This window comes from Melospiza melodia, chromosome 1, assembly GCF_035770615.1.
Source record: "Melospiza melodia melodia isolate bMelMel2 chromosome 1, bMelMel2.pri, whole genome shotgun sequence".
NCBI classification, from domain to species: Eukaryota; Metazoa; Chordata; class Aves; order Passeriformes; family Passerellidae; genus Melospiza; species Melospiza melodia.
This window is the reverse complement of record NC_086194.1, coordinates 90,140,038-90,162,758: the sequence shown is the minus strand read 5'-3', so window position 1 is coordinate 90,162,758 and position 22,721 is coordinate 90,140,038. Positions and strand designations below refer to the sequence as shown.

The following is a 22,721-nucleotide window of genomic DNA, read 5'->3' as shown; positions in this document are numbered from 1 at the left end:
CCCTTTAAAAACAGCAGCTTAAAATCCCTAAAGGCTAGGTGACATTTTCACAAGCAAAAGGTCTGTCAGCTTGTCCTCACTTAGGGGTTTAACACTGGGGAGGCTGACTCTTTTCAAGTTCAGGTTCCCTCTTCTTAATGATTCACCTATTTAGGGTCCTTTACAACAGAGGTGAATATTCAATCAAAGCTGCAACCCAGCTGCAGTTTGGCACTGAAATTTATCACTTGAGCTAAACCTAAACTCATGGCTGTTTATTACAAAACCTTCTGGGTACACAGTTCCCTTTATGAAGTCCCAGAAAAGTCAGTGGGGTTTTTGGGCACAGGTGTCCCCTCTCAGAGGGCGCTGGGCTGGGACCCAGGTACGCTGGGTGGGGCCTTCTGATCCCACCAACCTCTCAAGGAGCAGTTTGCTTTGGCACAGCTGATGACAAGCATTCAATGAGAGAATTCAAACAAGCTGTCATGGAGGAAAAATGTAATTTTGAAATGGGTGGCAAATGGTTGCACTTTTTTTAAAATCTGATGCCAACTTTACTTTTCTTGGAGAACAAAGGAGCTCATTTTCTGCATTGGATCTCAGCAGAAAACTGCAGTTACTAGTTACAACTATGGAAACAATTACAGAAAAGATAGGTATCATCTGCCTTTGTTTTTCCCTAAAAGATACTGAGTAGTGTTTTACAGAGAGTCAGAAGAGTATTGCTTATTCATGGTATGACATATTCCAGTCTACTAATTTAACCTGAGCAGCTTTAACCTGTGAAAAAAAAAGTTAGGAAAGTTGGGGTTTGGCCATAATGCTTTTTATGGTGCTTTAAGGTTTTATCCAAGGTAATTTGCTTTCCCATTAATGTCCTGCTTTGGGCTGGGTTAGCATAACTGAGGAATGGATTCCTCTTTTCTGTTTTGTTTTTTTGTTTTGTTTTTTGTTTGTTTGTTTTTGTTTTTTTTTTTTTTGTTTTTTTTTTTTTTTGTCTCATTGCTTTTCCTCTCCTTCCCAGTAAGATTTTTGTCTGAATTTGGTTTTTGCAACCAAAGTTATACTTCGAACAGTATACCAGCAAAAAATGAAAAAGGAGATCTACTGATTCTTTCCATAAGGTAAAGACCTTGTGTTTAGAATCCCCCCAGGCAGACAATGGGTTTGAAAAGAAACATTTTTACTGGTTTATCACGAAAGGAGAACAGATTTCTATTTCCTGGGGCTGACAGCACTGCCTGAGTATTTGTGCCTGGGATTTTGCCCCCCATTCATCCTTCTTCACCTCCCCTCACAGAGTCACTGAATGGTTGGGGTTGGAAGGGACCTCTGGAGCATCCAGTTCAGCCCTCCTGCCAAGGCAGGGTCACCCGGAGCAGGTGACACAGGAACGCGTCCAGGTGGGTTCGGAATGTCTCCAGAGAGGGAGACTCCATGCCCTCCCTGGGCAGCCGCCCTCGCACCTCAGGCTGGAGTCCCAGCACTACTGCTGGGTGAGTTTCTGCCTGTAGGGACAGTGATGATAATGCTGGGAGCATTAATTATCTGCTTGGGAGCAGTTTAGCAATCATTTGTTACTGCTGTGCACAGAACAACAAAATGTGCTGAGCTGGAGAGGACCCACAAGGATCACCAGGACCAACTCCTGGCCCTGCACAGCACCGTCGCCAGAGTCACACCATGCATCTGAGAGCATTGTACAAGCACTTCTTGAGCTCTGCCAGGCTTGGTGCTGTGATCACTGCCCTGGGGATCCTGTTCCAGCGCCCAAACACTCTCTGGATGAAGAACCTTTCCCAGATACCCAACCTAAACCTGCCCTGGCACAACTTCAGGCCGCTCCCTCGGGTCCTGTCATTGTTGTCCTTGTCGTACTCAAGACCGGCATAATTAAGTTTGTATTTTTTCTTTTGCTCCTCACCCACGGCAGAACCAACCCGCACTCCCCCCGGAGGCCTTCAGAGACGCCCGCTGGGCGTTGGGAGGGAGGGAGGCGGGAAAGGGGCGGGGTTTCCGGGAGGGGCGGGGTCTCCGTGAGGGGCGTGGCTCCCGGAGGGGCGCGGCTCGGAGCTTGGCTGCCCCCTCCCCCCGCCTCGGTGGCTCGGCGCTCGCTCGATGTGCTCGGGCGGCGGCTGGCGGCGCCTGGCGGCGGCGGCGGGCGCGGGGCGCTGCCGGGAGCGGGGCGGCCGCAGGTGCCGGATGCGAGCGGCGGCGGGCGGTGAGTGACCGGCCCCGGCCCCCGCCCCGGCCCCCCTCGGGCGCCGCGGGGCAGCTCCGGCCCCTTCCCTTTCCCCCCTCTCCCGCCTCCCCGGGGCGGAGGCCGTCCCCCTCCCTTCGGCCTCCCCCCGCCTTCCGCTCCCCGGGCGGGGTCGAGCGTCCCCGCCCCGGCTCCGTGGGGACCGAGCTGTCGGCGGTGGCTCTCGGGGCGCAGGGGGCGTCGCTGGGCTGCGGCCGTCTGCCCCCCGGTGACTTCCCGGCTGCAGCGGCTCTTCCTCCTTCCAGCCCCCCGGCAGGGCGGGGGGTTCCTGCCGCCTGCGGCTCCCCGGGGCTCTCGGTGTCCCGCTGGGGGCCGCTCCCTGCTCGGGCGAGTCGGGCCCGGCGCTGGTGGCGCCGTCCCTGCGAGCCCGGTAGCAGCAGCGGCTCCGCGGCCTTAGCCTGTGTGTCCCGTGTCTGCCAGCGGCCCGGGGAGCGCCGGTGCCCGCCGGGCTGCACGGGCAGGGCCGGAGCTGTGCGAGGTGCCAGAGTCAGTGAGGTTGGAAAAAACTTCCGACATCATCCAGTCCGACCCTGTGAAATGATGGGGTCGTTCGGCTCAGTGAAGTGTGGGTGTGCTGGGTGGGGGATAGAGGAAATAAGCAGGGTAGAGAGGTGAGTCGAAGCTGGTTACTTGTAAGACTTGCTGAAAAGGTGGTTATTTGCAGGACTGATTTTATTTTTTGTTTTAGTTTTTTTTCTTTTTTGTCTTTGCACATTTAGTTGTGCCATCAAGTTTCAGATACAGCTCCCCAAAATGACTGAGTACCTAGGCAAGTGCAATAGGAAAATAACAGGGTAAGGAATGTGGGAGGAATTGAAATAACATGTTGGTTGAGAGACAGTTGCTTTCATCCATGTCTGTCTGGAGATATTACACTTCTCTGAGACTTGGGATTTTTTTTTAACTTCCTACCCAGTGCTACATTTCTGCCTCATTTGGACTGCCTTGCAGTCCACAAGTGTCCATGAGCTGGGTGACCAAACATCTTTCCTCCTTGCCTCATCAATATCCTAATTAAGAACCTGAAAATGTTCTCTTAGCAAGGCGTTGACATCTGAAATTTGGGATGATCTCACTTCCAGAAAAGAGTTTCCCATTCTGTCCAGTTTTACTGTTTTTTTTAAATAGTCTTCGTCCTGCAATTTCCTTGCTTGTTGCAGGTACAGTTTCTAGCCATAGACTCAAAAGCTCTGAGTCAAAAGCCAGTATAATATTAAGCAATCCTAGCTCTGACAGAACATCAGATTAAACCTAAACTCCAAATATTCATTGTTTAAAATGTAGTTAAAATCATAATCTCTCTTCAGTTTTCCAGGTTTTCTGATCATTCTTACAACAAGTAAACAGTCTCCTTTCTCCGTTAATGATTTCTCTGCGTTTCACTGCTGTAAACTTTTTTGGTTTTGTTTTTGCTTTTGCTGATTTGGTTTTGCTTATGATGAAGTTGTCAGAACAGTTAAAGGACTGTAAATAAACAAATTCGTGGCTTAGAAAAATAAGTCCCTTTTCTTCCTTTACATTTTGCTCACCTGAAGAAGGAATGCTCTATAATTCTTATTCCCTGTTTTTATTGTATCTTATCCCAGCTTGCACCCAGCAATAAGCAGCAAGAGGCATGTCTTGTTGCTGATTTCTTTCCTATGGATAGCTTAGTTTACAATTTTTGTGGTTTATGCCCACTCCTTTATTTAGGTGCAATTTCTGTTATCTGCAACATCATTTAAAACAGATGCGGTTATTTTCATTATACTGGTCGGACTTATCTCAGTGAAAATTATTTTAAGTTGTAATGGTAAGGGTGGTTTTCTTTATGGAAAACATATTTTAGAATGTGTCAGAGGTGAAGCAATTTAATTAGAAGATTGCTATCCATCAAACTTATGCTGGCTTTTAAAAAAAAGTATAAAGTTGTGTTGTATTTTTCTGGTCTTCATTCAATAAACGGAAATGTTTTTACAGACTTGATGGTTTGGGGATGTTTTTAATGCTCTAATTGCCTCTTAATATTTTAGAGCTAAGTAGCAGTTTAGGTTAATGGAATTCCAAATGAATTTTAAAAAAGTAAAGTTCTAAGTCATGAACAGTACAAGAAATCTAAAATTGCAGGATTTCTTGTGAGAGTGATCCAGGGTTTTATGCTAGCTGTTGAGAGCATTTGGGGCAAAACTGGACAGTAAAGACATTAAAATCTGTAATTCACCAGTTGTTTTCCTGAGGTCCTATTAGAATGAAACTGTATCCACTGATGCAATCCATTCTTTATTACACTGCACTTCCCAGAGAAGCTGGACTAAAGCAAAATAAGTAGGTTGACTAGAAAGGCAGAGGCCACTGACCTCATTTATTAATCAAAACTTTCTCTTATGTTATATTGAACCATATTTAATCAATTTCTTTCAATGTAGTGATATGTTTAGCTGTAAATTCAGTAAGCCTTAATCACTGTACTTGAAATGAAACATCAGTTTTGAGTTATTTTAATTCTGTTTATTCTGCACTTTTTGGCTTTCCGACTTCACTTAAAAGGAAAAAAAAAAACAACAAAGAATGAAAAGAAAAAAGTATTTGTCTTGATAGGATGGTGACAGAAGACTGAATATAAAAGGTGTTCTTAAAACATAGATTCTGACAACGCTGGAAGATATCCATGAAATAATACAGTTAGAGTTTTGTACATGAGGAAAAAAGCTTGTGAAGCACATACAGACACTACCTGCATGTATTTTGAATGCCTATAGGTCACTATTTATTTATACAAACAGGCAAAGAAAACCTTCTGCAAGAGAAGTCAGAAGTACTTCATTTTACTGTCAGGGACTGGAAAATAGTACTCGGAGAACTGTAGATGTTTCAGTGAATTTACTTTCGATGTGAGTTTTTCAGACAGAGCGGAACCTACTGCTGTACTTGAAGCCAGCTTGAATGTTCGAAATCCGAAAACAGCTGAATTAGTATCTTTTAGCAGAAGTCAGATGTTAGCTCTTCAGCTTAACTTTGACCTTCTGTCTTGGACCACCTACATTCTGTAAATCTGGGCTGTGCAACATTGTCTTTCAAATTACTTTTCCCAGGGGAGAAATATGGTGTTTGGTAATGGAGGGAATCTTGTTTGTAAAGGTGCTTGGAGGATGAGGGATGATGAGACAGCACATGCACAGCGCAGTCACGTCAGATTTATTTTTCATCTTTTGTGCTGAACATGAAAGCAGAGGTCTGTGTTTACAGCTTGCAAAGTGCGAGTTCAAAAATCTGGCTGATAAAAAATTTCGTGCTTTACTCTGAAAATTATTTTAGGGAATTTCAATCAGTATTTCTGTTCAAAAGCATGTGGGTTATTCTCCCAGTGTTAAAAGTTATAAAGAGAAGGGAAAGGCAGCAGGGAGAAAAAAATCATTTTTCTGATACCCTGGAGAAAAAAAAACAACCTCCAAATCCGCCTGAAGCAACCTCCCTAGACACCAAGTAATGACAGAAATGCTTGCAAATAATTATTTATCGCATGATTGCCGGGTTGCAGGCTTTGCATAGGGAAAGGTAAGATACGTGTTTACTATATTAAACAACACCAGGTTCACCACTCCTCTGGAGAAATTCTTTGTAATTGTACTTTTTATATTATTTTGGAAGTATTTAGTGATTTTTCCTCCAAAAAAAACTTGGTCTGTGTAGCCTTTTCTTGACTACTGACATTACTAATCTGCAGAAAGTATGTTCAGCATTTTCATTAGAAAATACTGTGATTACGTCTGGTGATGAGTGTGAAAGCCCATGTTTCCTTTCTAATTTTCCTTGCTTTGTTTTTAAGGAAAACAAAGTTTCTGAGACACCAGGTCCTTAAGTGGTCTGATTTTCCCTTGACCTTACCAGAACTGCAGATTCCCAGATTTTCAGTTTTATTCTCAAAGACTATGCTTAAGCTATATTGTGCAGAAACCAATGGGGTCTCTGGCAGTGTAAAAGTGTCTGTGGATCAGATTACAGTATAAATCAAGGATTTTTAGGTATATTTAGACTTGTATTTTTTTTTTCCTTTGACACTGTTGATAACCCAGAAGCCATGTACCCCTATGTTTGGAGGTTCAGCAAAAAACCTGCAGTAGTTAACGATTAAGACTATTTTAAGTAAAAGTTCCTTTTTAAATAGCCACTTTTGCATTGAGAATAAACTAAACTAATTTTTTTGAGATACTCATGAAATGTCTCAATTAAAAAAGCAATTACTTTCAGTTTTCTGTTTGGGAATTCTGTGAGTCTTGTGACATTTCAAATCTCACAGCGGTTTTAACAGGTATACCTTTGTTCTTGCTGGAAAACTAAGCATTGGATTTTTGGCAAAAAATTCAGAAGCTATGTGTATAGCAGATGGGTTCTTTGTATGTTTCCTTGGAGGAGAAGGCAGGGGAGATTGTGTTTCTCACAAGACAACCTCACTACTCTGTAAGTGTGATCACTCCATACAGGAGATGGGATTTTAGGCAGACAAGTAGAAATGAAGACTCATAAGGCAAAGAGAGGCTTTTGTTAGAAAAATACCTGTGCACACAGTCTGTCAGGGAAGTATTGAGTGTGTGTTGGACCATGTGAATTGAGAAAAACACTCTAGCATATGGCTTGAGTACATCCCTGAGCAAAGGCCAGAAAGAGGTGTCGGGGAGAGAACATGAAAAATACTAGAATCTCAGTAACACAAGTGTATGTCTCATCTTTTAAATATTTTTGAAACAAAAGGAACTGTTAAAATAGTCACACAGTAAGTGTAAGTGTTGCAATCTTACATACAAGCATCCAAGTTAAAGCTTCGACCATGTGAACTGTGTAATTACAGTGGTTATATAGTGTTTTTATAGAGAATATTGTGTATAGTTACAGGGCTTAGAAAAAAAAATCTGTGGTGTCTTGTTTCTTTTTTCTAGAAAAAAAATTCATCCCTTTGGGATTCATTTAGTTTATTTTTCTGAACTTCTGGATCTTTCTGAATGCATTAGCATAAACATATTTGAAAGATTTTGATGCTTGAAGTATTGTTTTCTAATTTCTGCCTGTGAATAACATAAGATTAAATGATAATGAGATATTAAGATTTTTTACCATTTTTCTAATAATTAAATGATGTACAAAAAATTAATCATAACTTTGGAACAAAAGAGGGATGAATGGCTTAGCTAGAAGAGAGAGTAGGATAATGACTTCTGGATGAAGCAAACATTGCGGAATGTTGGAGGTGGAAGCAGATGTAGGAAGATGTTCTTTGTGAGAATTTAGAAATTAATGGGAGATTTATGGCCATCTGTGATATGGTTTTGTATAAAGCTGAGCTGACTTTTTTATATATATGTTTATATATAGATGTTTAGGACTTTACAATGTTGCTAGATTATAGTGATGTGTCACACAGTAAATACGGAAGCTTTTAACAAGTAGATGAATTAGTTTCTGGGGAGTTGCAATGTAATTTATAGGGAAAGTAGCGGAAATTTTGGGGAGAAACATCTGTGTTCAAACTTTCTTTAATTATATTTTCTTCTATGCTATTGACCTTTTCTAGGCAAGCCAGTATGACCAAAATAGACATTCAGAACACTTAAATTGGTTTGACTTGAGTTTTGGTAATGAATAGGTGCTGTTACATTGAATACATGAGCAAAACTGTTCATTCAAGAACTGGTATAAACCAGCATATTGATCTAATTAATTAATTGGGGGAATAAATTATTTTCAGTGTGAAGTTATAGAACTTTGAAGCTAACATTTTTTAAAATGTATTTGGTAATGTGAAATATTTTTTGAATTTTTTTCTCAAGGTTTTTATAAACACAGACATATTCATCCAAGTTTATAGGGCTGTTACTGACATTTGGATTATTGCAGTTTTGATGGTTTTGTTTAGTAGTGGCACTTGGAGATTGTCATTGTCACTTAGGTAAAAAGATTTTGAACTGAGGTGAAAATGTGACTGTGGTTCTGGGCTGTCCAGATGTGTATGTATGAAATTAAGTTTGTGTGCTGGTGAGCTTGATGGGGGAGGTATGTGTGTTCATGGTAGCAGAGCAGAGGGAAGGAAATCTTTTTTTAAAGTCAACTCAGTGAAATAGATTTTATGAGTCCTCAAATATTTTATTCCGCTTTCTCTGTTTGAACAGGTGACATAATTGGCACGTGAAATTATTTGTGAGCTTAAAGAAACAAAGAATTCCCCCTCCTTTTAAAAGTCTCTGTTCATCTGTATTATAGACTATTGTTGGTTTTAATCTATTTTTAGTGTTTTGCTATTTTTACTTCTTGCTGCTGGTGAGTTACAAACTCAATGTTATATGTTGGCTCATTAACTTCCTTCAGGTTGTTTATGGTATATGATACTAACAAATAAAACTTCATTTTACAATGGAATGTTTTTGGAGAAAATTCAGCATTTTGATGTCATAATGTCATCTGTGTGGTTGATTTTTGCGGTGAATATCTCTCCCCTCTCCAAATAAATAACATCTCAGAACTCCTGATGTAAAAATAGATCAATATATAGGTATTTTTCACATTGTAATTGACAGGATGCTGTAATTTAAAATGTACAAGGAAATGGATTTATACTAGTCTAATTTTTTTTTGACGTGTGATAGATAGAAGGTTAATTGATGTTAAATGGATGCTTTGTTAGCCCTTCATCAGCTACTAAACTAGTACAGGAGGAGTGCAAATCATTACTACAAAAGGCCAAGGCCAGTGTGTTTTCTTAGCGAGCTTTATAGGTCTTTTTTCTTATCCCTCCTTCTTTCCCTCCTTCCCAAGCACACAAAACATAAGCAGCTGTAATGATAGGAGGAGAGAGCAAGCAGCTTCTCTAAACACACACACTGGCCCTCCGGCCCCCCTCTCTCTCCCCTCCCCATACCCTGCAGAGTGACAGCTTCTAGATGTTGCGTGCGAGTGAGTTCAGCTGGTGCTGTGTGGTCTGGGTGTGTGGTCTCCAGCTCAACCGAGAGGCTGCTAACAGGGTGGATGAGGGAGAGCAACACTGTTTACTTTAATTTATTTCGGATGCCGGAACTGTGCCCGCAGTTTCTCCCGAGCCGGGTTCCACCGTCAGCGGTGTCAATCCCTCGCAGCTGCGGCCCAGGCTGCGGCGGGCGGGGAGCCGCTCTGCCCAGGGCTCTCCCAGCATCTGCCCCGGCTCCGAGCCTTTTAATCCCTTGTGACTGAGAAAGGGTAATGGCATCGCTGAGTGCTGGGATTATTTTGCTTTCGCTCCGTCAAGATACATGGCCGTGAAGATGTACCTTGCTGGGTTAAGGCAAGCGAGACCTCTGAGATACTGAAGGGAATCTGCGAAGATTGTTGCGGTGAAAGCAAAACTGCTGCGCTCATTCCTTGCCCACCCTAAAACTAAAATGTCTAGTGTGCCCTTTGTGGCTGATTGGAATATTCAGGAGCCTTTTGAAAAAGCACAGAGTATCATATTATGTTATTTAATACTGAAAGTCTTCTTTGTAGTTGTTTGCCCTCTCTGTCACAAAACTTGCACATCTTCCCAAATTGGAGCTGATTTTTGGCATGTAATGTTGTAGGTTAACATGTTTGTCAGTGTTAATATTGGCTTGAATCAACACGCTGGATATGACAGGGCAAGACAAATGAGGCTTTGTTTTTTCTGTGTGACAGTGAAATTGCCCACTTTTTTATGTTTGTTCATCTTTTCATTATAAGTAGCTTAGTGGTGTTATGAAGAGTTTCTTTCCCCCTAAATATAAGATTCGTGAGCGCTTCTTGTTTAAATTGACAAGTCTTCTTTTATTATTTAAATAAACATGCATAGATTCTTAATATCACTTGGAATTTCAGCATTGTTTAGCTTATTCACTTCCCAGTCTTTTCTGGCAGGCTTGCAGGAATGGACTTTATATTATTAATGCAGTGTTGAAGGCTGTGGCAATTCTAGGGCACTGAAGATCTCCAGAGGGGTTAATAAATGTCAGTTATTTTCACAGTGCTGCTTTTTGGATGCTTTTAATTCTTGGTTTATGTAGATTGTCTGTCTGAATTTATATTGTTGGGAAGATAAAGCGCAGAAAACGTTGTAGTAGTGTTTTTCATCATTTTGTAATGGTTTTGAGTACAAACATCCAGGAAGCATTTTGCTTTGTCGTTCTTCTTGGGGTCATTTGTCGTGTCCCTTCACTGACTTTGTCATAGTGTGTTGTACTCAGGAGACTCTGGGTTTTCTAGTGAAAACAAATTATTAGATTTATGTACTAGAAGCACAAGTTTGTGTGGTTTAAGGTTAAAAGGCCATCACCTATATTCTGGGATCTGAGTATTTATAGCTTGTTTAAAAAGGCATGTCATAAATCTTTTCATTTGGGAATCATTCAATGCTGTGATGTTAGTGTAACTCACTTATTGTTTTCAGGTTGATTTTCTTGTGTTTTTTTGTTGTTGTTTTAAGTAAACAACATCTGAAGCATACTGTGATTTGCACATGGGTGATGCTTTGCTGTTCCTGCCTCACCATTTTTTAATTGTATTCTCTCACATATATATGATTAAGAACAAATAAATATTTGATATCTGAAGGTTTAAACACTTTCTTGTAACTTAGACTTTCTCAATGATGACAAATTGGGTTTTTCTTCCCTCCCTTCTTGATAGCTTTGATTCCCTTTGCTAGATGACCATGAAACTTGCATTGACTTTGAGTCTGCCTTCCTCCAAGAGAATCTTTTAAGTTCAGTGTCTGTAACAAAGTATCACTGAAAACTTTATTTAAATTGAACTTTGAGTCACTGGAACCATCTTGCTATTTCGTTTTAGAAGTCAGAAACTCTGTTTTAAAACACTTCAACTGCTAATTTTTCCCACTGGTGAAATTTGTAAGGTGGCAGCATACTGTTATTTGCCTTCCAGAGTTCCTTTTGAAATTACCAGCCAATTTAATAGTCTCCAATCCTGAACTTTGGTTGTTCATGTATTTCTGATTTTGGTGGTACTTCCAGAGTGTAGTAAAATGTAGAAAGTAGTTTGCTTAACAGAACAGGTATGGTCACTCTTGGCATTTTATTTTGGGTCCCTTCTGTGTTTGCCATTGAAAGTTGAATGAGGAAAACTGTATAAGAACTCTCATTTCAAAACAACATAAAACTGAAGGCTTACAATACTAAAAAAAAACCCCAAAACCAAATAGACTTGTGCTTTCCCTTATGCTGGAGCATATTTCATTGGTTCATTATTTATTTTCAAGTGGGTTTTCTTAGGATAAAGATGGAAGATGTCCTCTCTTTAGCAAGCTTTTAATGCTCAGAATTGTCTGGATTTTTTTTTTTTTAACCAAACCTTTGTGAGAGGACAGTTTATTTGAGAAACTGGTGCAAAGACAAAGATGTTGTTTATGAAAGGCATTTTTCAAGAGGACTTTGTAGTAGGTGGTCTTTGCAGAGGTTTTCTAACTCCTTGTGCTTTTATAACAAGAATTATGACAGAATAATAGAATGGTATGGGCAAGATCGTGGGAGCAGTCAATCAGATATCCACATTAAATTGTTGGGGAGATACTGTGAGGAAATTAGGTTTAAAAAAAGGGTGGAGAGAAATAAAGAGAGAGAGAGAGCATTCTGCTAATGTAGAAGATTGTCCATTGTAAAAAACAGTCTTGTTGAAACCTCCTCAGTGAGTCTGGCTCCTGAGAGGAAAGATCCTGTGTAGAAACTGTCTTTCTGCACTCTCCTTGTCTGCATGAGAATCAGTCTTTGAGGAAGAGAGCTGTTTTAATAAAAATACATTTTATGTGTAATACATATTTCATAAAGAATAGATTTTATCTTTAGCAAAGCATACAGAATTGCAACAAAAGCTCAGAATTAGATGATTGTCATGTTTTGTCAAATGAAAAAGTAATTTTTTGTCAGATTTGCCTTAAAATATTTTTTAAGAAATTTAGGAACTTGCCACAGCAGTTTAGTGGCTAGGCTTCCCAGTAAGCACCTCAGTCATGTTAGCTATGGACATCTGTCCTAAGGAGAGGAAATATAAATGAATTGAAGGCTCCCAAGCATTTGCTTGATATTTATAATAATGGCATATTACAAATAGTTCCAGTCTTTGAAATAAATGAAAGCATTTGCTGTTTAAAAATAATAATCATAGAGCATCTCACTGTTGTAGTGCTTTGAATTGTGTTGAGATTTACTGTGGTATTCTCATTCCAGAGAGGTATTTTAAAGCAATTCTGCAGTAAGTATGGAAATACTTTAGAAGAAATACTAGATCTCAGGAGGCTCAGTGTTTTTATTACATTTATTTAGCCCATCATGAAGGGGGATCTAGTGCTGATTTCTGAAATCCAGAAAAAGATGTTGTAATATTACTTTTGAGTTTTGGTATTGAGACAAGCCAATTACCTGTGTGCCTGGGTATTTTGGAAGCAACAATAGCTGCAATGCAAGGGAACTATAACATTTGGGAAGGGGTCAACCAAACAATACCACACAAATAATACCACAGTAGCTTCTATTTTACTTGTTTTTCTCAAGGTTTTTTCCTCTCCATATTACCTGATGTTCCTGAAGATGGCTTTTTTACATCACTTTTACTGATTAATATTCCACATAAATATTTACAAAAAATTGCTCCAAAATAAAAGAGGTGTTTTATATTGACTAACTGGTATCTAGACACATGTTGCTTCCTGCAGAAGGTGGTTGTGTGCCTGCAAGGGCCTAACACCACTGTTCCTTTACAGCTGTTGTGTATCCCTGAGCTCTGCTGAGGATCTGTGAGAAAAGCTGCAAAGACTACATAGATGAGATTGTGAGGAATACATGCAGCTTATTCTCCTCCCTCCTGGTAAAATTATAGACCTTATTTTTCTCTAGCATCCTATTTCTCTTGTGCTGCCCGCTGTTTTGTTGGGCAGTGCTATAGTTTTGAATGCAGCACAGATGAGAGGAAAGCTGGGCAAACCTTGTGACTCCAAGATTAGGGATGTTGACAAAAGACAAGGTCTGTCCTTTTCACGTGTGCTAAGTGGATCAATAGTTGTGCAGATGATGTGTCTGGACAAGAAGGCTTGGAATAGGCAAAGCGAGGTAAGAGGAATTACCGAAGTGTCTGGATTTGAAAGCAGGATGGAATAGTAACATCCTTCTCCCTCCCTGCTTGAACTTATGGGTGAAAAGTCAGAGGGACCATCAACAGGATGGGGCAGAAACAGTTTGTCTGCAAGATGAGGACCTGGCTTCAGTTTTTGGGTGAAGCAGGGACTGTCTCTGTGCGAGAGAGGAGGAGAAGGAGAAGCCGGTTCAGTGAAAGAAGTAGGAGTAGGCCACTGGAACAGAGCACAGCCTTCTCTTCCATAGCTGGAAATGACTGTCAGCTGATTTCTTTGTAATCTGGTGATACAGTTCTTTTCTTGAGTGCTGTTCTACCCTTATGGCCTCCATCTGTTGACTACTTGCTTCTCCAGTCTCATTTGGTTTCATGTAAAATGTTCCAGTAGTTTACATGTAAGACTATTAAGAGTACCTATATAACTTAATTCCTTTTTCATAGTTGGTTATTTGCAAAAAAAACCAGAGAAACCAATGATTTATTAAACACATTATGGAATTTTTAATGTCAAGAAGTATTATGAAGTTTGCCACGGAAAGATACAAAGCCAAACTAGATATGCATTGTGTGTGTTATCATGGGCCCTTACCAGCCTTCCTTCACTGCCATGTCCTACTCTGGACATGGCTGACATAGTGCAATTTACTATGGTCTTGCTTGTTCAACATGAATTTACATCTGTTATTAATTAATAACACACACTGTTTAGTGTGAAAAACTCTCTGAAGATATTAATACTTCTGTTGTGTTCAGGGTATCTAAATCCCTTTTCTTTGTTAATGAATTTGTTTTCAAAAGTAGCTTTTGAAATGAGTGATGGTATTCCTATTTTAAATATGTAAAACCAAGAAACAGACATTCGAAAATAGACATATTTATGGAATTGAGGTGGTTGTTTAGGACCTCAGTATTTCAGAACATTGTGCAGTATTCCCTGTATTCAGGATGCATTTCACACTGACTTCAGGTGTGGCTGTGGACTCTGAAGTTGGATCAGAATTCAGAGTTTTGTTACAGGTGACATGCTGTGCATCTGTGGTATGAACAGACAGAGACAGGAGACCCTGTTCTGAGGGCAGTATTTGATTACTTTTAGTATAAGATCATCTTTCCAGTTCCTGCCTTGTCTATTTCCATCTTAATTTTCAGTGTGTGTTCCAGCTTTGGAATGTGAAGAATGAAATCAGCTGGTGGGAGCTTCTTTGATTCTTGTGTCAGATCTAGATACTACCAGTGAAAAATGTGGGGAGGCTGTGTAGGAGCATGGGGTATCTTGGTACAATGAAAGTGTTTTGTATGTCCAGAAGTAGCTGAAACAAGTGTGTCTTAATTCTAGTATGTCTTAACTGCAGGGACTTGGAAACTGCAGTTTTGCTGCTATTTATTGTTAGAGATGGTTTAGAGAGCTTCTTGGTTTCATGGACTTAACATTTGCAAATAAAAGTAGAAAATACATTTTGGGTAAAAAAAAACAATAGCTGAGGGGAGCCTTATGAAACTTGACTTACATTCCACGTATTTTTTACCAACCTGAACTTCCAAAATTGAATTGTTTACACTAAAGTGGTGTGTGTATGTGTAACTGAGGTTTTGGAATGGTAGTGGTTTTTAATAAGACTTGTAATTCAGATTATACTGATTAGATATATATATATATATATATACACGCTCAGGTTCTTATAGGTGTTTATAGCTGCAGAGCTACACAAAGGAAACTGCTAATAAAAATATGCATTTGCAATCAGTTGCATAGTAAACTAAATGTAGACCACATTACATCAGTACCATATTTGTGTTTGAGCTACAGAACTCATTAATGACACAATTAATTAAACTGGTCTGAGTTGACTCAATTTCAGGTGCAAAGGAGTACTCTTCTGGACATGCTTCTTCAATAATTTTACGTACATTTTTGTTGATATGTTTGGGTATTGTTTGTTTTGTTGATGATCTCTGCTAGTGTAGTATTTACAAGTCATGTTCTAATTTTCTCAGTGCATGTTAACATTGATGCTTTATACAAATAAGTGCCAAGTGCTTCCTCACATGGGACTGTCTATGTAAGTAGGTCTTATTTTGATGGAGAAGTTGTCCAAATAAGTCTATTACTTATCTTAGATTAACAGTTCTGAACTTCCTAAGGAGTACAATAATAATTTTCAAATAGAAGTTGTCAGAATTCAAATGAGTCTATTACATAAGTAATTTGAGGTCTGTGTCTACATATTCATTAAGCATTCAGAAAGTTTAATATTTCTCTGAATAGACTTTTTCTTTCAGAAACCTATATTTAACTTTTTAAAAAGTACAAAGAAGGTATAATTTTTCTTTATTGTTTTATGACTGTGTCAAAAAAGACTTTGAGTGGTGTTCCATATTTACATTTGTATTTCCCTAAAATTTGAGAAGAACAGGTTAAAATTATTTTAATAATTTTTATATAATTAATGGAGTTTCAATTTATTGTTTCTTGATAAACAGATAAAAGCAGCTCAGATTGCAGTAACTGAAAATTCATCATGTCTCGAGCACGGCAGCCCCCACTGGTAACCGGTATCTCTCCCAATGAAGGCATCGCGTGGACAAAAGTGACAATTAGAGGAGAAAATTTGGGAACTGGACCTACAGACCTCCTAGGTAAGTTGAAAAATCACCCTTTTGGTATGGCAGAAGGTAACATTTCGGATATGATTAGAGATTAATTTTTTGCATGACAGAATCTGTGTTGAATGCTCTTTACACTAATATGCACTTGAATTCATAAATTCAGAGATACTACCCAATGTGTAACCAACCAGACTGACTCTGCCTTTTTAGATGAACCCTTAATCTGAGTCAGCATCCTGTGCTGAACATGAAATGCTTTTTGCAGTGTACTAGAAGAGGGTAGATGTAATGAGATGCTCTTTTGTTACTTTCTCAGGAACTGAGAATTTCCCCTTTGTAGTGTTCATGTCAGAAGTGTTTTCAGTGTATTCAGAAAGTCATTGGGGATTTTCTCCCATATTTGCCCTAAACCAAGACATTGCTATGCCTTGAGTTAAAGTCAGTTTGTATATCTGCAGCAGTTATGATAAAGCAGGTTCAGTGATTTAGCTACACAATATGTGAAGAACCCTTTTCATTACTGTTTTGATTTTTAGCATAGTAATTTCATCAGGATCGTCGTAGCTCCTGTGCTGGAGGAGGGGACAAGATCTTTTCACTGATTCTCCTGGTCACAGACCTTGTTCATTACTGCTCTCTTGCTTCCTTTTCAGGCTGAAATGTCTTAGCTTATTTAATTTTTCTGCATGTATCCTTGGCCTTTCTTCTTGCTGTTCAGTGAATCTCTTTTACTTTCACTGCCAGTTGTGGGTGTCACATCTTGGTTGTGTGCACTGTTCAGGATGTGAATGCCCTGTGGCATAACGCTGTACTTTCACTTTTGTTTTGTGTTTCAGCCGTAGAGTTCTGTTTTCTGTGTAACTCCTACTGAGAATCAAGCTAATGTTTTTGTTGTTCTGCCTACTATAGTTCCATGATTAAATGCATGAGGATTAGGAGTCAGTTTGAGGGTGCCATCTATGAATTTAAAGTTTTGCCTGCGTGCATCTTGTCTTTGTTCAGTGAATTTCAGCCGTTGTGTTATAATATCTACATTATAGTGCATCACTCAACCTAGTAAGTTCTGGCTTGCATTTTTCTGGGATTTATGGTCTTCATGCTCTGAATAAAAGAAAATCATCAGCAAACTTTATAACCTCTTTATCTTGTCATGTATAAGTGTACTGAACATAAGTGATCTTGGCATATACCATGTGGAACTTTCCTCAGTCAAATCACATCATATACTGTAACCCTGTTTCTATGTTGCTGAGCTATTTATCCATTAGAGGTTTGTATCCTATAGCTGCATCATTTTCTTAAGCCTTTCAAAAAAGACTCAGTAAAGGTTCCTGGAAATCCAAGTTAACTATAACTACTGGAATTTCCCTTATTTTTTTTGTAAGACATGCATATGTGTACTTCAGTAGTCATGTTAGAGGCAATTTGTCTAATTTGTTGTGGAATCACGACTCCTCTGAAGGCCATTGGAATTTTGTTTGGCTTTGCTAGAAAAAATATTTCGCTTCATGGCTGTAAACCAAAGTTCACAAATTCCATTCACGGCCACCACAATGAGCTTTATGGCCAAGCATAAGCTACTACATTTTCCACTCCATTTCAGTTTGCTGTCTCTCACCAGGAGAAATAGTATTTTCCTGAGCTGCTAGGTGAGGTTGCAGTACACTATAGAATTCATATTGAGAAATCCTCAAGTAACTGATGATGTTAGGGGTGAGTATATTTCTGTGTATTTGTGTGGCTGATGTACTTCAATAGCCTTGTTAGTTCATGGGTATGATCCTCTTAGAAATGAACAGTGCTATGTTCTTGGAAGGAAGACGTATCCTGAGCTGTACCTTGGTATTACAGCTGACCAGCTGCTGATATTTCTTCTTATATTTCTTTCAGAGTAATATTTGTAACACACAGCTGCTAATAATTTTATGCTTTGAGGTAAAAATAAATAAGGCATTGCCTTGTTTTCTCCTTAGCTCAGTTGTCAGCTTTCTCCAGTAAGTGACTAAGGCCCCAGATAGGTAAAGATTTCTTTTAATGGTTAAATTAGTCATGTAAATATTCCCTATTACTGAATGAAAGTAATTGGAAAAGTGAGGCTTTGTAGGCATGAGAGTTAAGCAAGTTTGAGTGAGGTCTTTATAAAGTTTAAAAAGTTTGAGATGCATTAGTGTAAAATAAAAAGCAAGAAACATTTTTTCTGTATATAAACACAGTATCACATTATAGAAGAACATTCTTTTGGTTTCATTTAAGAGAGAGCCTTATAGTAATCTCTTTGTATCTTTGAAAGCAAATGAACTTTTTATTTGTAACTCTATAGCTCATGGTACAAAAAGTCAGATCCAGGAGGAACCTGTAACATATGTGTTTTCATGGTTTAACTTGTCTTTTAAGGCATTTGTAGCTGTATTTTTTAGACATTGTAAAATTGTCCATATATGAGCTTAAATAAAATCAGAAAGTCTCCAGAAGAGTATTACTTATGGCTATTTATAGAAAGGCATATAAAAGCTAGAAGCTGAGAATGATGTTCTCAGAGATCTTTCTTTATACCATGCAACGAATTCAAATTAAGTTTTACTTTAAGGGGAGTTTCCTATTTCTAGAGAAAGAAATGTGGTAACTGTGCTATCAAAACTTTTCCCCCAACATGCCTTTATTTGTTTTAGAAATTGTGTTGTGCCATTACTGTTTCATATGGTATATAAAATCTTGATAGAGACTTAAGTTCCTTTTGCATTTTTAAGATACAGGCAAAGACCATTTCCTACCATTTCAAAAGTATTGGACCTTGTATCTTGATGTCTTGAGAGCTTTTGGAATCTCTGATGAATAGACAATAATTGATACAAGGATCTTGAAACAGTTACTATAGCTTAGTTCTCGATTTTAAAGTATTGTTCAATTGAACCATAAATTCAGAAAATACGGGGTGAAAACATCTTTATAAATTGTTTGGGCAAAGTGTTTCAGTTAGTGTTAGTTCCTATCACAATCTTTTTTCCTTTAGAGAAGATGCAAGCATAAAACTCTAAGAGATGTAATAATATAACCATATAGCATAAGATTATATTATTGCATGTATGTAATATGCATCCTTATATATGGGGTTTTTTCTTTCCCCCAGGAAAATAAAACCTGATTAAAATTTTATGAGTAAATAAGCAAAATATTTTTTTAAGCCTTTCTGTTTGTATATCTTATTTCATCCCACTCTCCACATTTTATTCAGAAAGAATATTTAAGAAGCAAATCTACTGTCCTTTCTCGAGTAAAATTAATTTCAGTTGTAATAAGTTTCAGTGCCTTTCCATTTTTTTCATTTTTGGATTTCATTTTCAAAATAGTTTTTGGCAGGGAGTAATGCATTTTTATGTCTGACAGCCATGAAAACTGCCAAATTTCTCTGCTGTGTCATGTCAGAGACTTAAATTGTGAGACAAAATAAGTGTGAAGCTTTGGTACTAAGCCACATATGCTGACCTTTTTCTGTCTCTAAGTATTTTCTAAATTGGTCAGAGCTTTCTAGAAATTAAAAACAAAAGTCAAGCCAGCAGGGGAGGAACTGCTCTGCCTGACTAAATTATACTCCAATACAGCCAACACACTAGTACAGCCTTGTTCTTTTGGACATAAGGCAAAATGTTTTTGGCTAAGGGTGTTATTTAAGAAGAACCTAATGGAGTTGTTCTTCAAATTGATACTAGAGCAGTTAGGATCTTGCCAGTTTTCCAGGACAGCAGAACTCCAGCTATGAATATGGAAATTGTTCTAGATCTGAGAAAATAATCCATCTATTCCAGCATCCAGAGTCCTGATCTGACCAGAACCAATCAGTTGGTTGTGATCAGTTCATGATGGATTTGATTGATCAGACCGATTTGATGTGAAATCTCAGGAAGCCTTGGACCTTAGATTAAGGTGCACCTTGGCTCTTAAGTCATGAGAGGTGTTCTTGAGCACTGAAGCTTGTCAGTCTCTTCCTATGAGAAAAGACCTCCTTGTATTTCATAGTTTGTCATCCTTCTTGTGAGAAAGTGAAGAATAGGGGATAGATGAGCATTACATGATTATTCTTTTATATAACAAGGGCAGTTTATTAATCAGAATCAGTCTTGCATTGTGGATTTTTTATAGAAGAGGTTGGGATGGAATATTTGTCAATTAATACTACTTCAGCCAAAACAGCCTTCTGCATCCACTGAAGTACTGCTAAACAAATAAGGTTGAAGAAACATTGTTCATTGCAAATATTTTACGGAGAGTCTTCTTTTTTTTTTTTCTGTGCAAAGTCATATAGACTGAACTTGTGAAAAGTTTGGTGTGTGCAGCTTTTAGGGGAAGTTTCACAGAAATGCAATACTTAACAGCAGTTCTCCAGTGTCTTGCAGACTGAAAATCTATTGTTCTATGTGAAGTAAAAGTTGCAGTAGCCCAAAAGTGGTGGAAGAGATTAAATAAGTTTCAAACTGCTCTGCTTGTATCTCATGAATTGTCACTGGGACAAAAGACCTGAAGTCACCTAGGAAACATCTGAAAAATGTATTTGTGTTTCCTTGACTGTAATTGACTGTAGGGGACTGGTGAAGGATTATATATTTATGTAAAACACATGTAGCATCATAAATGAATTTGCATTGCAGAATTTCAAAAGATACTTCTATTAATGGAATTATATTTCTTTTTTTTTTTTCTTCCCAGGTTTAACAATCTGTGGGCACAACTGTCTCCTCACTGCAGAATGGATGTCTGCCAGTAAAATTGTGTGTCGAGTTGGACAAGCTAAAAATGACAAGGGAGACATTATTGTTACTACAAAGTCTGGTGGCAAAGGAACTTCAACTGTTTCCTTCAAACTTCTTAAACCTGAAAAAATAGGTATATTTCTTGTTCAAATCCACATCTATTTTCTTTGCTAAGAAAATATATGACTGAATGCCTCTTTGTATAAAATGTATGTTTGAAATGGATCCACTTCAGGACAATTTTCAGTTGTTTAGAAAATGCAGAGTATATAAATGAAGTATCCATATATAGAGAGAGATAGAAACTCAGAGTATAGGTAAAATTATTCCTTTCTCAATATCTTGATAAAATCTGCAGCGATGAAGGATCTTTATCCTTTTCTTTATGGAATAGTTCTAAACTTCTGAAATTTTAGAAAACATAATAACAGATCTAGTAATTACTCCTAAGTGTAGTAGATAAATACAAAGTCTGGACCAGCTCATGAGCTTTACACCTAAATCCTGAGCTGACAGTTAATCCTTTAAAGAAAGTTGAGTCATCAGTGACATTTCTTATTTGTAATTCAAACCATCCTGCAAGACAAAGTCTTAAGTATTTCTCATGAGATGCTTAACCATTGAAATTATTTTGCCAAGCACTCCAGGACCTCTGCTTAACCTAGAATCCAGTCTAAATACCCTGTGGATTGAAAATGTTTCTCTCAGAACCCCTCATTGATGAGCTGGTTATCTTTCCTAACACAAGAGTTCCCACAGGAACTGTTTTAAGCTCTTATTCTCAGCTCTTCAGTGACGGTTAAATAACATGTGATTTATCCCAAGCTGCACTAATATATTAATAATAGAAAGGTGAAATGTATAAGTGCAAATGTTACACAGTGGAGCTTTTGGCAATGTCAGAGAAGAATTCATATTTGAAAATGTGGGAAAATGTGGGGATGGAGTAATTTCTGGTGTTGCATCTGATGGATATGTTAAAGGAGGGCAAGGCTAAGGGTATGGCTGGCTCCATTTTCAGCTGAGATTGCAGGACATATTGTGCCTCACCTTTATGCATTGTCTGTGCTAAGGCACTGGAAGCAAAGTCAGTTCTGTGTCCTTGAAGTCATTTATCTTGGCATGTGGCCAAAGTTCAGTTACCTTTTGGATAGCAAATGGGACAGAAAAGGAAGTTTCCCTAAAATATGCAAATGAGAAGACTTTCCGTTAATTGCTCTTTGGAAAGTAGCAGATAACAAGGTTTGGATAGAAACCAAAATACTTGCAGGAATGAAAATACTAATAGTTTGTGGTCAGGAAAAAGCTTCTGATGTACGTGAAACTGTGCACTCTGCAAAAGGATAATGTTTGATGCCCAGCCATGAATACCTTTTCAGCAGCTATAATAAAATAATTTAGCATAATTGCATCCAGGTTGTTTTGCCATGTATCTTTCAATATATTACCTAGGCATGCATTTTATATTTATCAGGATTTTTCAAATTAATTCAGTATGTTAGAAGTTGATGGTGCTGGACTGCCCTTGTTGTTTTAAGGATCTGTGCTTTGTTTTCTCTAGGTATCTTGGATCAGTCTGCTGTCTGGGTGGATGAAATGAACTATTATGACATGCGCACTGACAGGAACAAAGGGATTCCCCCCTTGTCCTTACGTCCAGCTAATCCGCTCGGTATTGAGATAGACAAGTGAGTACCAAATGCCTTTAATCCACTTCTTTAGTGCTTTTCTCTCTATGTGTCTTTGTGAATTCCAGGGAAGTTTAATGGTTTGCAGGGCAGGGAAAGATTTAAAAACACATACATCTATTAGCTGCTAGTATTCTATTCGGTACTCTGAGTTGTTAGTGGGAGTTGTATCCTACTTGATAATCCTCTATTTTGGATCATCAATTAGAACTGTAGATAATCTAAAAGCCTGATATATTGAACCTCAGTGATGTTTAGATTTTGAAGATTGGTAAATAACCTAAGGCTTCAGATTTATTCATTGTAGTTACGGAATACCTACTGTTGCATTTGAGTTTCACGGGG

At 38.5% G+C, this 22,721-nt stretch overlaps 1 protein-coding gene across 2 annotated transcripts in view; it reads left to right on the top strand.

Annotated features, from left to right (window-relative positions):
- Positions 1-2,140: 2,140 nt before the first annotated feature.
- The window catches only part of EXOC2 (exocyst complex component 2), a 125,198-nt gene continuing 104,617 nt past the window's right edge, over positions 2,141-22,721 (top strand). The window contains exons 1-4 of one of the 2 annotated variants that reach the window (XM_063161504.1): positions 2,141-2,203; positions 15,818-15,973; positions 20,645-20,821; positions 22,250-22,376. In XM_063161504.1, the coding sequence (XP_063017574.1) occupies positions 15,856-15,973; positions 20,645-20,821; positions 22,250-22,376 (422 nt within the window). In that variant the 5' untranslated portion in view covers positions 2,141-2,203; positions 15,818-15,855. Of the gene's footprint in view, positions 2,204-2,939; positions 3,037-15,817; positions 15,974-20,644; positions 20,822-22,249; positions 22,377-22,721 lie in introns of those variants that run through there. The other variant, XM_063161495.1, reaches the window with a different exon arrangement.